This window comes from Stegodyphus dumicola, chromosome 1, assembly GCF_044657685.1.
Source record: "Stegodyphus dumicola isolate Sdum_Otavi_A_Nest chromosome 1, ASM4465768v1".
Classification (NCBI taxonomy): domain Eukaryota; kingdom Metazoa; phylum Arthropoda; class Arachnida; order Araneae; family Eresidae; genus Stegodyphus; species Stegodyphus dumicola.
This window is the reverse complement of record NC_140768.1, coordinates 187776301-187788596: the sequence shown is the minus strand read 5'-3', so window position 1 is coordinate 187788596 and position 12296 is coordinate 187776301. Positions and strand designations below refer to the sequence as shown.

General features: G+C 29.9%; 1 protein-coding gene across 27 annotated transcripts in view; it reads left to right on the top strand.

Annotated features, from left to right (window-relative positions):
* Positions 1-12296, top strand: part of trol (terribly reduced optic lobes) — a 743500-nt gene that overhangs the window by 715794 nt on the left and 15410 nt on the right. For all 27 annotated transcript variants that reach the window (XM_085823935.1, XM_085823887.1, XM_085823928.1 and 24 more), the window contains 2 exons: positions 3941-4159; positions 6520-6767. In XM_085823935.1, the coding sequence (XP_085680061.1) occupies positions 3941-4159; positions 6520-6767 (467 nt within the window). The remainder of the gene's footprint in view (positions 1-3940; positions 4160-6519; positions 6768-12296) is intronic.

Genomic DNA, 12296 nt, shown 5'->3' with positions numbered 1-12296 from the left:
TCGTATGAAGTGTAAAATGATACCCTTCAAATGGAGGTAAGATTTTTCTTATCTGAAACCTTATCTTTTCTTATCTATCACAAAGTCGGTTCTCAGAGAAATAAGCCCAGAAAAAGGCATTAAACGACATATTATTGGAATACTTGCCTTGACAAGCCGGGTATGCATTTTGGGAATTGCTACATGAAATATCATACACAGAAAAATTACGGACACTAATATTTAAGAAATTATGTTTATAAAGGTGTAAAGATATATAAAATGTTAAAATATAAAAATTTTGTACATTAATTTGTGTGTGTCATGGTTTTAAGTTACTGGTAAGAAATACATCAAAAAGGCTGCGAGATGTCTCGAGTTGCTGGTGCGCCATGCGAAAAGGCCCCGAGTACCAAGCGTTAATTATCTGAAGTCTTATTTCACATTGTTTTCATTACTATTGAAAACTAATGGGAAAAGTCACTAAAATATCTATAAATTGAGCAAATTAATTTACAATGCAGTGTAAATCTTACTAAAAGATTTGAAGGTACAGATTTGATTAACTTTTATTCATTGTCATAAAAATAAGTATGATCAGTTTACAAATTTATGCACAAAGAACGTTTGCTTTGTTTGGCAGTGTATTCATATATATGAATACTATATATCTTAGTCAAAGTCTTTAATCCGGACTCGTCGGGACTTCGGCGATTCCAGATTATCGGTTTTTCCGGATTATAGACCATCAGTTTAAATCTGGTAAGATGGAATGCAAAAATTATAAAATTAAAAACATGAAACCGTAATTTATGATATAAAGAGCAATTATGATCTAAAGGGTATCAAAATTTTAAAAAAAAGCTTAATATTTATTTGTTTACTTTATTAAACATTTCTTTCAACGTACGCATGTGTAAAGCATACATTACGCATAGTCGAAATTATAAAATTGCAACCAGAAAACTATTTGATGTGTATTCGTCATATTTATAATGACAAGAAATTTGATTTAATCATACCAAAGGTGGAGTACATCGAGATAAAATACTACATTTAGTAAGGAATTATAAGCCGAATAAAATTAAAACATCTGCTTTGAAGATAAGGATAGTGCTTACAGATCAACTCATAGTGCGCCATGTCCCCCCCTTCCTGGTCGCAGAGCAGCGTGAAATTGATAAACATATTTCAGAATGGTTAGAGAATCAAAGGATATGCCTTTATCCATTTTTTGCTGCAATTCCCCTTTTTGTTTGATGGATATTGAAACATGCTTTCACTTTGTAGATCCTTTGGTAGCTCCAGAATCGGGAATTCTTTTTGACATAATCGAAAGTTCAAGCTTACTTTATAAAATTGCTCTAACAGTCTGCAAAAAATAATAAGCCGGATCCAATTAGAAAATTAAGGAACAATGCAATCTGCAACAAAAACTGAAATAGATAATTAGATTAGCTTACCTTAGCTTATACCGTCCGTTATACATTAAACATGCATGCGTAAATGTATTATGCGCATGCATAAACGCATATGTGTATGCATAGAGGCATTATGCGTTGACACATGCGCAGAAAGTTTGCAGCTTTGAGGTCCAGATTATGCATCATTCCGGATTATGAGATCAGTCCGGATTAAAGCTTTTGACTGTATATATATATCAAATGTTGTATGATCTTAAATTCACTTAGTTCAAAAACAAATTATTCTAATACTTGCGCAATAGCTGCAAAGTAAGATAACAGTCCGATCAATAGCAAATAATTACTTGCTTTTAATTTAATTTTTTTCAAAGTTTGAAATTTTGTTGTTAATGATTTACTTCAAGTCCCCATAAAACATTGTTAACAATTTACATTCAAGTTACTTTAAAAGAATTTTCAAAATTAAGCTTCCTCCCTATGTATTCACTTTTTTACATATTTCTACTAAAATTAATATTAGGAGATAATATAATCAATATTTCTTTAGTAAATAAATTATACATATATATATCTCCATATATATATATATATTTCCATATATATGTTCCATTAATTTTCAACGGTGAAAAAAAGCTTTGGAATGAAAATTAATAAGAAAAGACCTGATTTATTCATGAGCATCTACAATCCATGAAGATAATTTCTTGTAGTTATTCTCCAGTGTACAGACATTATAGAAAAAAAATTGTATTTACATACAAATATAGGTATTTTTATTTATGTGACAAAAGAAGTTTTAATGAATAAGGGGAAAAGACTAGACTAAAATATGTCATCATATATTTTCAAGTTTTGTCTCATTATAAAAGTTTTCATAATTTATTTAATGAATAATTAAATATATTAGAATTATTTGAAATAAACGTCAGTCTGAAATATTAATATTTAGCTGCCATTATGTTTGAATTATAAAGTGTAACTAACAAAAATGTCTGTTAGGTAACTAACTTCAGATTTCAGATAGAAAATAAATATAAATTTGGTTTTTTCCCTTTGCGTTATTATTATTGTTTATGTATATTTTAGTAAGAAAAACTTATTTTAATTAATTAAAAAAATTTTTTTTTGCTTAAAATCGGGCTCATCAACTGTTTATGGATCATGCATTCAGCTCACATATAATCCGAGTTTGTGACACTGACTGAGAAGAAATAAAAGAGTTGCACAGCATGTGCTAAAAATGATCACTAGAAGCCAAAATTGAAACAGAACTGAAGTATGATTCTATGGATCATTTTGAATTAGGATAGGGTTTCTTCTAAAAGAAACACATTCTACTTACCACACTATTCTTCTGACCATTTTTTTTTCCTCTCTGCCCCTCCCCCCTTTTTTTTTTAGTTTGCAATCCCATTTTACTACTTTCTGTGCAGAGACAGATAAATACAGTTAAAGAGGGATGCAAATCAAAAGTTAAATTGTTGTGGAAGTATTGCAAAATTAAAAGTAAAAATTTTCAAATAAATATAATAATTCATTTTCTTATTAATCTACCAGTGTACCAGAAATTTATTTTAAGAGTTTTGTCCAGATCTTCATAACTATAAAAGCCTTTTTTAAAACTGTAGATGTTATAATTTACTGGATACCCCTTCACTGTAGTCCAGTGTTATGCAAATAAGCAAAAACTATGTTAAATGCTATGTGAGAGTCAATTCAAGGTGCATTCAAAATGAACAAACTTTAAACTTAGAAAATTACAAAATGTGAAAAATCTCTTATCCCAGAAAGTAACTGAAAAATACTTTCTTTCACTATGTCATCAATATCTTTCTGAATTTGAATGATATTCACCTAGAATTTTCGCTTAAGTTGCCCTGTGTACTTAACTACTAAATTATGAAAGAAAAAAAATTATATATTTTTTGTATGCTTTTAAAAATAATTTCTAAGTACTCATATTGCATCAAATAGTCAATGTTAAGTTAAATAATGAATAAAGAAATAAAGTTTGTGATGAAAGTTTGATGATGTGAAGTAAAAGTATTAGAGTAAATGTTGGTATTTCTAAAGCTGTATTAGGCTTTGAACTACCTTTGTATTTATTCATATACTATATAGATATATATATTATATATACTATATAGGTATATATATTATATATACTATATAGGTATACTATATATATACTATATAGGTATATTCATATACTATATATAGAGAGACAGATTCAAACATTCAAATTTACATGAACTGGAGCATTTCTTTTGTTCAGTGCTTACCTGTAATCTGTCTACTGACTTCACTGAATTTTTCTCTGATATTCAGCAGGCATCCATTATTTTTTACGTGGGATGTATTGGTATTTCATTTTTATTGAATCTGAGGTTAGAAGAAAATTTGTGAATTTTTTCATGTAATTTTGAAAGGAACTGTAAATTAGATTTTATGTTATAAAGGAATTTTTATAAATGTATCCTAAACAGTTAACATTTTGACTGTGATGATTCATAAATCATGATTTAAATTTCTTTTAGATATAATTATTGTTGAACCTGCTTTCTCTGATGATGCTTACATTGCTTATCCTACACCAAAAGCTTTGAGGACTTTGAAAATGAATATGAAAGTCAAGCCACACAATACAGATGATTGCTTAATAGCTTATTGTGCTCAATCAGAAGATGGATCTGGAGATTTTACTTCTATAGCTATAAAAAATAAGAGTGTAGAATTTAGATTTGATATGGGATCAGGTACTGCTTTTCAAAACTAATTTTTTAAAAAAATTAAGTAGCTGCCAACTTTCTCTGTAGATCATTGAATCACCTGGTTTTTAATATTTAACCTTTACTAATGAGTGTTTTCAGCATATATTTATTAATTTAATGATACTTAAACTATGTAATTTTCATTTCCTTATCTCTGGTTGTTTTCAGCATATGTTTTGTGTTAAATTTTATTCATTCTGTATTGACTTAATCTACTGTGGACATTTATAGAACTTTACGTGATAATTCAAGGTTTACTCAGTAATTTAGTTTAGCCTTTATATATGGTACATTAATAAGTTTATCTACACAATAAATAGTATGTACGTTAATTATTAATTTTATTTTTGTGTTTAAAGATACTTTGATAAATTAAAGCTTTCTTTCCCTACTCAAGATTTTCAAATAGAAAAGTGTAAGAAAATTACAAAGTGAAATTATCTAAAGAACTTTAAAATATTTTACGTCAGACTCATATTATAAATAGTTGAATAACTTGAGTTGTGCATTAAAGAGAATTTAAGTCAATTTGAATTTCTTTTGAAATTGTTGTGCCATGCATTGCAAAAGTTTCCCAAGAACTCTCAGTTTTCAAATGAAAACCTCCTTTATATATATGTATATATGTACACACACATATATATCAAGGTTGGCATATATATATATATATATATTTGAATTTTGCCTCCGTACAGCATATAAACTCCCATTTTTTTGTCCAAGAATCGCTTGGTTTTTAACATTTCGGTGTTTGCAGCTGTGTATATAAACACAATATTTAAAAGCTTATTATTTCAATATAAATAAATGTTATTATTAATGCAAAAAATAATCAATTTAAACAATTTTGAAAGACGATATTATCAGTGTTTCAAGTTTGAAAAAAAGTTTTAAATAACAATTGTTTAACTTAATTAATTTTTGGATCTTGCATAACAGTTAATTTTTTCTGTTAATATTTGATTAGTATTTGTTTTTCCACTGCAAAATAATATACGGTGTAACTTCTGATGGTAATCACCTCTCAATGAAAGTATTCTAAAGTAACCATTATTTCTGAAAACATAATTAGATAACAATATTGAATGTAACCGACAGTTGTACTTCGTAAGATGGCTCTCTTCATAGAAGACTAAAATCTTTGAAGCTATGTTGATCATCATAAGGAGTTTCTCTATATTACTCTTTATTGTAAATATATATTTGGGACATTTTAAATTTTGCTACATGAAAAGTATACAAGAATTTTTTTAAAACCACATTAGAACTTCTAAATAATTGCTAACCAAGCTAATTTTAAGATTACCCATTACAAACTGCTTCAAAGTAAATTGTTTAAGATTAAATGTTATTTACTGCAGAGATTTTGATAATGTGAAACAGTGCTGTAACTTTAATAAAAGCATAAAAAACTTACTCAAATTATGGTTTTTAAATGTGTAATTTTATATGTATATTTCATAAATTAAGTTTTTGGAATTATAAAACTATGTTGTTTAATTATTTGTAAAACAAATATGGGATAAAAATATAAAGGCAGGTAGCAAGGCCTGAAATAAGCAGATTTTCTAATGTAGTGTGTGTGCACAAATGACATATATGGTTGGTACATGGCACTACTGAACAGCAAGTAAAGACATGCTACTGACATAAATTGTCCTTTGAAGTACAAATTTTGAGATGCATGCATTGTTACATGAACGTGGAGCTTGCTGCTGGGTATTTGATTTATGAGGCTGTGGCTAGAATAGAGCAGTTACTCTAAGTAGGCACAGAAAACTATTCCATGGTGCCTCCTTCGAGCAGTTGCTCTTTTTCTCTTTGCAGTTCCACAGATTGAATGCATGTTGGTAAGCTTTGTATTCTTGTAGCAATGCACATCTCTCAAAATCTGCATGGCAAATGATGATTTATACTAGCAGAATGCTTTTATCTACTGCATAGTGATGACCTGTACAACTTCAGTGAGCCATTTCCGCATACACATTCTATTCAAAACCTGCTTATTTGAGTCCCCTCTATCTACTTTTACATGTTTGCCGGATGCTTTTGAATCTCTTCGTATTTTACTCATGTTTGTTGACATTTAATTGAGACTTTGCATTAGAAATGTAAAAGCTAATACCGGTCTGTTATGTTATTCTAAAATTGCTAGTGAAGTGTAGCTAGTGGTTTTACTTCAAGTTTATGTAATGTTAGTTCAGTTTCTGTCAAAGATAAATTTTAAAATGTTTTTTCAATTTCTTTTTGCCATAATTTTTGTAATTAAATCATTTTGATTAGCTATTTACATGTATATATGCTCATGATTTCTTGTATATATGGCTATATGTAATCTCGTATAGGTCCTGCAATAATTCGTAGTCCAGAACCTATTCTTGCTGATGAATGGTTAAGTATTGTAGCCGAACGTGATATGAGAGAGGGCTCTCTTATTGTAAATGATGGTATAGCATCGAAAGGTATGTCTCCTGGTGTTGCAAGAGGATTGAATCTTCATACTCCATTCTATGTTGGATCAGTCGATAAACACCGTGTATCTGTATCTCCTTTTGCTGAGGTTCAGCATGGTTTTGATGGATGTATTGCTCATGTAAGTAAATTTTATTTATAATGAAAGAAATGTTTCATGTGAAAATGAACTGTACTAAATTGGTATTACTGTTGATATTAAAATAAAATAGGAATTCAATTTAACTCGATCAAGATATCTTTAACAATAATAAAATGAATAAAGTATTTTATGCATATGCAAAAGACAATAATCAGAAATATCTTTTAGTTGAAAAATAAGAACTGATTTTGATGACAATTATAATATGAATTCTTATTTAGGCATTTTCCTACTCATAAAAAATTGAAAATATATATTTTACTATTATATTATAGTTATTTTACCACAGCATAATCTGTATATTTTTGTATTTTCCAATAGATGTAAAAATGGATCAAGTAGGGAGGGATTTCAATTTATCCATTTTAAAAATAAATTAATGATGAATATATATATTAGGAAATAAATTATTATATATATATATAATGCATGTATGATCGTAAATTCACTTTGTGCTAAATCGAGTGATTCTATTACTTGCACAATAGCTGCAAAGTAAGTTAATAATAATTTATTTACTAAAGAAATATTGAATTATATTATCTTCTAAGATTAATTTTAGTAGAAATGAATTTAATTTTAGTAGAAATGAATTTAATTTTTAGTGAAATAATTTTAGTTGAAATCTAAAATGAGTGAATTAAAATAACAATAATAAAAGGTGGAGATAATATGTATAGTGAGTTCATTAAGTAAGAGATAAATAGCACTAATAGCTGCTATTTAGCATATCAAATGTTGTATGATCGTAAATTCACTTAGTGCTAAATCGAGTGATTTTACTACTTGTACAATAGCTGCAAAGTAAGTTAATAATAATTTATTTACTAAAGAAATATTGAATTATATTATTATATTATCTCCCAAGATTAATTTTAGTAGAATTATCTAAAAAGAGTGAATTAAAATAATAATAATAAAAGGTAGAGATATATTATCTCCAATTTTTTTAGTTTTTTTTTTTTTTTTTTTTTAAAGAAAATTTATACGAATTTGAACCAACTTGTGTGAAAGTTGGATTGACTGATTTGTTATGACTGGAATGAGGGCTGCATACCGTTCTTAAGCCTTAACATGAAACGAAACAAATGTACTCTCTTCAAGAGAACTGTGCAGTGAGCTTTCAAATGAATACAACTTTTCATCACAAGAGAAGATGTGAGTCAAAGTGGTACTCAGATAAAAATCAACTACTGGACACCAGTGTTTGAATAAGAAATTAATTTCTCATTCTTCTCATCAACTATTTATAAGTGCATAAATTATGAATAGTAGAGCATACCAGGGTTGCCACGCTACCTGGAAAACCTGGAGAACCGGGAAAAGTCAGGGAATTCGAAAATTGACCAAAATATTCAGGGAAAAGTCAGGGAATTTAAGTATTTTTGTCAAAATCTGGAAAAGTCAGGGAAGTTCATACAACGATCCCGCCAAAAAAAGCGATTTTTGCGCCGACGTCGGAAGAGGTAACTTTTTTGGCGAATTATGTATCACGTGAGTGTCATTCGGGTAGCTGGCATACAGGGGGGGCCCAAGAGCGATGCGCAGTGCAGGGAGAAAGTTATGCCACATACGCATGACGTCATGTGGGTGACATCGTTAGTTCTTGGCGTTTGTTTACTTTCGTTGCATCAACAGTTTGATTTGATTTGTGTTGTTAATTTGCTATTATACCTAGGCGGAAGTGGCAAATTGTGCTATAGTGTTGTGTCAGAATTATACACGTTAATACGTTTTTTGGCGGAAAACACTCTTTACAACCAGATAAAATAACTATTTTTTAATGAATTTATGTAGTTTTCATACATAACTGTGATGTAATTTTACATTTATTTTTCATTTTACTGGTATTTTACATTTAAATTGAAAAATTTCTCATTTTAAATCATTTTTTATCATAATCTTCATTTTGTGTATGAGACTTACATCGTAGTGAGATATTTAAACTCATGTCATGTTTACCGATACTGAGTACCTGAATGATTAGTTAATAAATTCGCGTATCCAACTTCATTCACATGTTTTGGTTACTTTCTTTACATCCCAAACGGAATTCTATGTATTGAAGCAGCGTCTGGGTTAAGCTTTGCGAACTAAGTAAACTGATACATGCATCACCGTGAGGAAAGAACAATTTCTCGACCTCGCTATGATGCAAACATCGAATGAGTGAGTGACATATTTCTTTCAGTGTTATTTAACTGATGCATACAGGTATGTGTGATGTAATTTAATTGATATAACTTACACATGCTTGAACCTGAAGGAAAACAAATCTGTGTATAATGCTAGAATAAAAATAGCGAAAGAGTAAGTAAGATATTCTGTTCAGTGTTATTTAACTGCTGCATAAGTTTTAATTTTAATTCCATATAACTTGTTTTTAATTATAAGAGAAAGAAAAATAATTCAATATTGAACACATATTTCAAGTATAACAAAAGTATTTTAAGAAACAACCTTATAAAAATACATTAGTAATTAAAAATATTTAATTTGTGTACAGTCTGAATTTAAATTAAGATGTGGTGGTGTATTTAATTATGGCAAAGCACACTAGGGCTATCTGTGTAATGGGTGTTATGCCTTTGTGGAGGACTTTCTCAGGGAAACTGGCTCGTATACACGTTACACATGAGGAAAACCACGAAAACGGCCATGCAGCCAGCCCGTTCGCGGGATTCGGACCGAACTACCAGTGTTCAGCGACTTTACCGCTCGGCCGCTGGTGGGCCAAAACTAAGATGTAGGGCAAGTTTATTATTATTATTATTGTGCGTATATGTGTAAGAAAATGTATTTTTATTGTTCCATTTTTAATGTATGGAAGGAAGAATAGGATGCCAATATCGAAGATTATTTACTAAAGCAAATAATCACGTCAGGATAAATGTTATATAGAAATCTTGGGAGTGTAAAGGATTATAAGAGTAAGAAGTGACTTTTCACTTTAAAAAGAATGTGATAAGTATACTATTTAAAAGTATAATGACGGATATCAAGAAATTTGTAGAATTTTATGGTATTTAAATATGAATTTGTTAAGTCAAATCTTTTTATGTATATTTTTGCTTGAGATATGTAATTTAAACTGAAAATCACGATCATATATTTCTCATGGAATGTCAAAGTTCATTTGTATTAAAAAAAAGTGCATGAGCAATGAAAATAAACAGAATAATACTTTTTGATTATGTTTTTACATCTTAGCACTTATGCCATCATGTGTTCTGTTCAACAAGATTTATTTAGTGCAAACAATACTACGAAAAAATATTAAAAAATACCTTGTTTTGCAATATTTATTTCCCTTAATTAACTTAAATATCGTTTTTCATTTTCTAATGCTTTCCTTTACGAAAAGAATTTAATGTTTACAATTATTTTCAGCATTCGTACGAATTCTGTGCATAAAATAAACATTTTCTTTAACAAAATACTTAATCGGAAAGTATATACCCGGTATTTCCGGTGTATCTACCACATATAAAATGATCATTTTGCTTTAGTTTACATTTTTTCCATTACCAAAATCATGTAGCAGACGCGTCGGCCGATGCGTCTTGTCTCCCGGGTGACATCACTACCAGCAACCAATGGCACGCTTTTTCCGTTCCTGGCCTAACCTTAGTAAAGAACCTTGGCTGGCATAGAGCCAATTTTCGCAACTCCAATTTGATTGTCTTTTAGAAAGGCAAAGCAACTTTCCCGCAACTTTTGGTTTCCAATATTCTCGAGAATCGCATGTGCAATGCATGAACTAAAGAAAGTACCTGTTCTCGTATAAAACAAAATGGGTTTAATCCTAGTATACGGTACCATGGAGGTTAGAATCAAAGAATATGTATTGTAAAGAAGGAAAACCTCTCTGCAACAGACGTGGCTGTGGCTCCGTTCCATCATAGAGGGAAAACAGCTGTGCATGTCTGATATATCTGTTGCCAAAGCTCGAAACCGGTGTCGAAGTTCGAAGGTCACGTTATCAAGAGTTCATAAAATGAATATCGTTTAAAATTTCTTTAACCACTTGCGCTTAAAAAGACGTGCCACGCACGTCAAGATGCTTTTGTCTCAAACCGCGAGCGACGTGAACACCACGTCGATAAGCATTTATCACAAAAATGAAAATAACGTGGTGCACACGACGCCTAACAACGAGATTGTTTATTTCTCGAGTTACAGCTCTGGATTGCACTCGCAGATGCGGAGCGGCGTAAATGAGACACTTTACGGCTTGTTATATTGTAGCGCACGGTACCGCAACCGTGAAGTTTAGTCTTAGCGCAAGTGGTTAAACTCTAAAGGAAAAGAAAATATTTTTTGGCGCAAGTAAATTAATTCATGGATTAGTTATTTTCAGGGGGAAAAAAAACTACGAAAATCAGTTTTTAAAATTATTGCGAAAAATCCAAGAAGAAACGTCCTTTGATAAAACGTTTCTTCTTGGATTTTTTCGCAATAATTTAAAAACGGATTTTCGTAGTTTTCTTTTTGTCAAAAAGCGTTTCTTCTTAACACGTGTTTCTCAATTTCCTGTACACATCGCGGAGAGGGAAATTCTGGCCGCCAGGTTCCGTCGCCAAATCCCTTGGCAAATTTTCCCTCCGCATTCTAGCGGCGTAATAGCATTTTACTTGTATGGAACCTTTTCTTCTTTACATAGACGTTCTTTGGTTAGATAATAATGGGATTTGGCGACATCTTGATGCGCAGTAAACGGGTCATTTTGGTCTTGGCGACAATTTTCAAAATCGTGCCAAAGCCTTACCGTATACTAGAATTTTACCGCAAAATCTTTTTAAACCTTTTTTTTTTTTTTTTTTTCTTTTTAATAAATACCTTGCCACTTTGCAGTAAAATAAAAAAATAGTAATCAGTCATCTAGGCTAGCCATGTAATATAACTATATTCCCTAAAATATCGTTGATTATTCTAATTCAATTTTTAAGTAATTATTTTTATGTTATTCATATAATTTAATGTTGCTTCTTCCCTCTAAATTTATTTATCATTAGTAAATAATATTTCCAAATTTCAGGAAATTTTCTCTGGCATAATCCTGAAATTAATTATAGCAGTATGATGACATACCATCACGAAATTTAATGCACATATTTTTTCCTTATGTATGCTGCAAAATAAATATAAAATACCTCAATTTATTAAAATAGATTTCTTTCTTTCGTTTAGCTGCAGAATGTCTGCAAAAAAAGCCTTATTTTATTCCAGATTGGGAAGATTCTAATCTCAATCTTCAGTGGAGAAAACAACAACTATTATAATTATATTTGTGTTTTCAAGTGTTAAGGTGCCTTTTAAGAACATACCTCACGCAAATTAAATTTACCTAAAATCTAACTTAACTATTTAGCATTGCATTGTGATTTATAAGGACCAGATTAGCCTCGTGTTAAACTGGTGATGATCATGAGTAATAATTAAATAAAACATACATTTGTTATCCAATATATATATCTTAAATTTTATTAAGTTTCTTAAGTGGAAAAC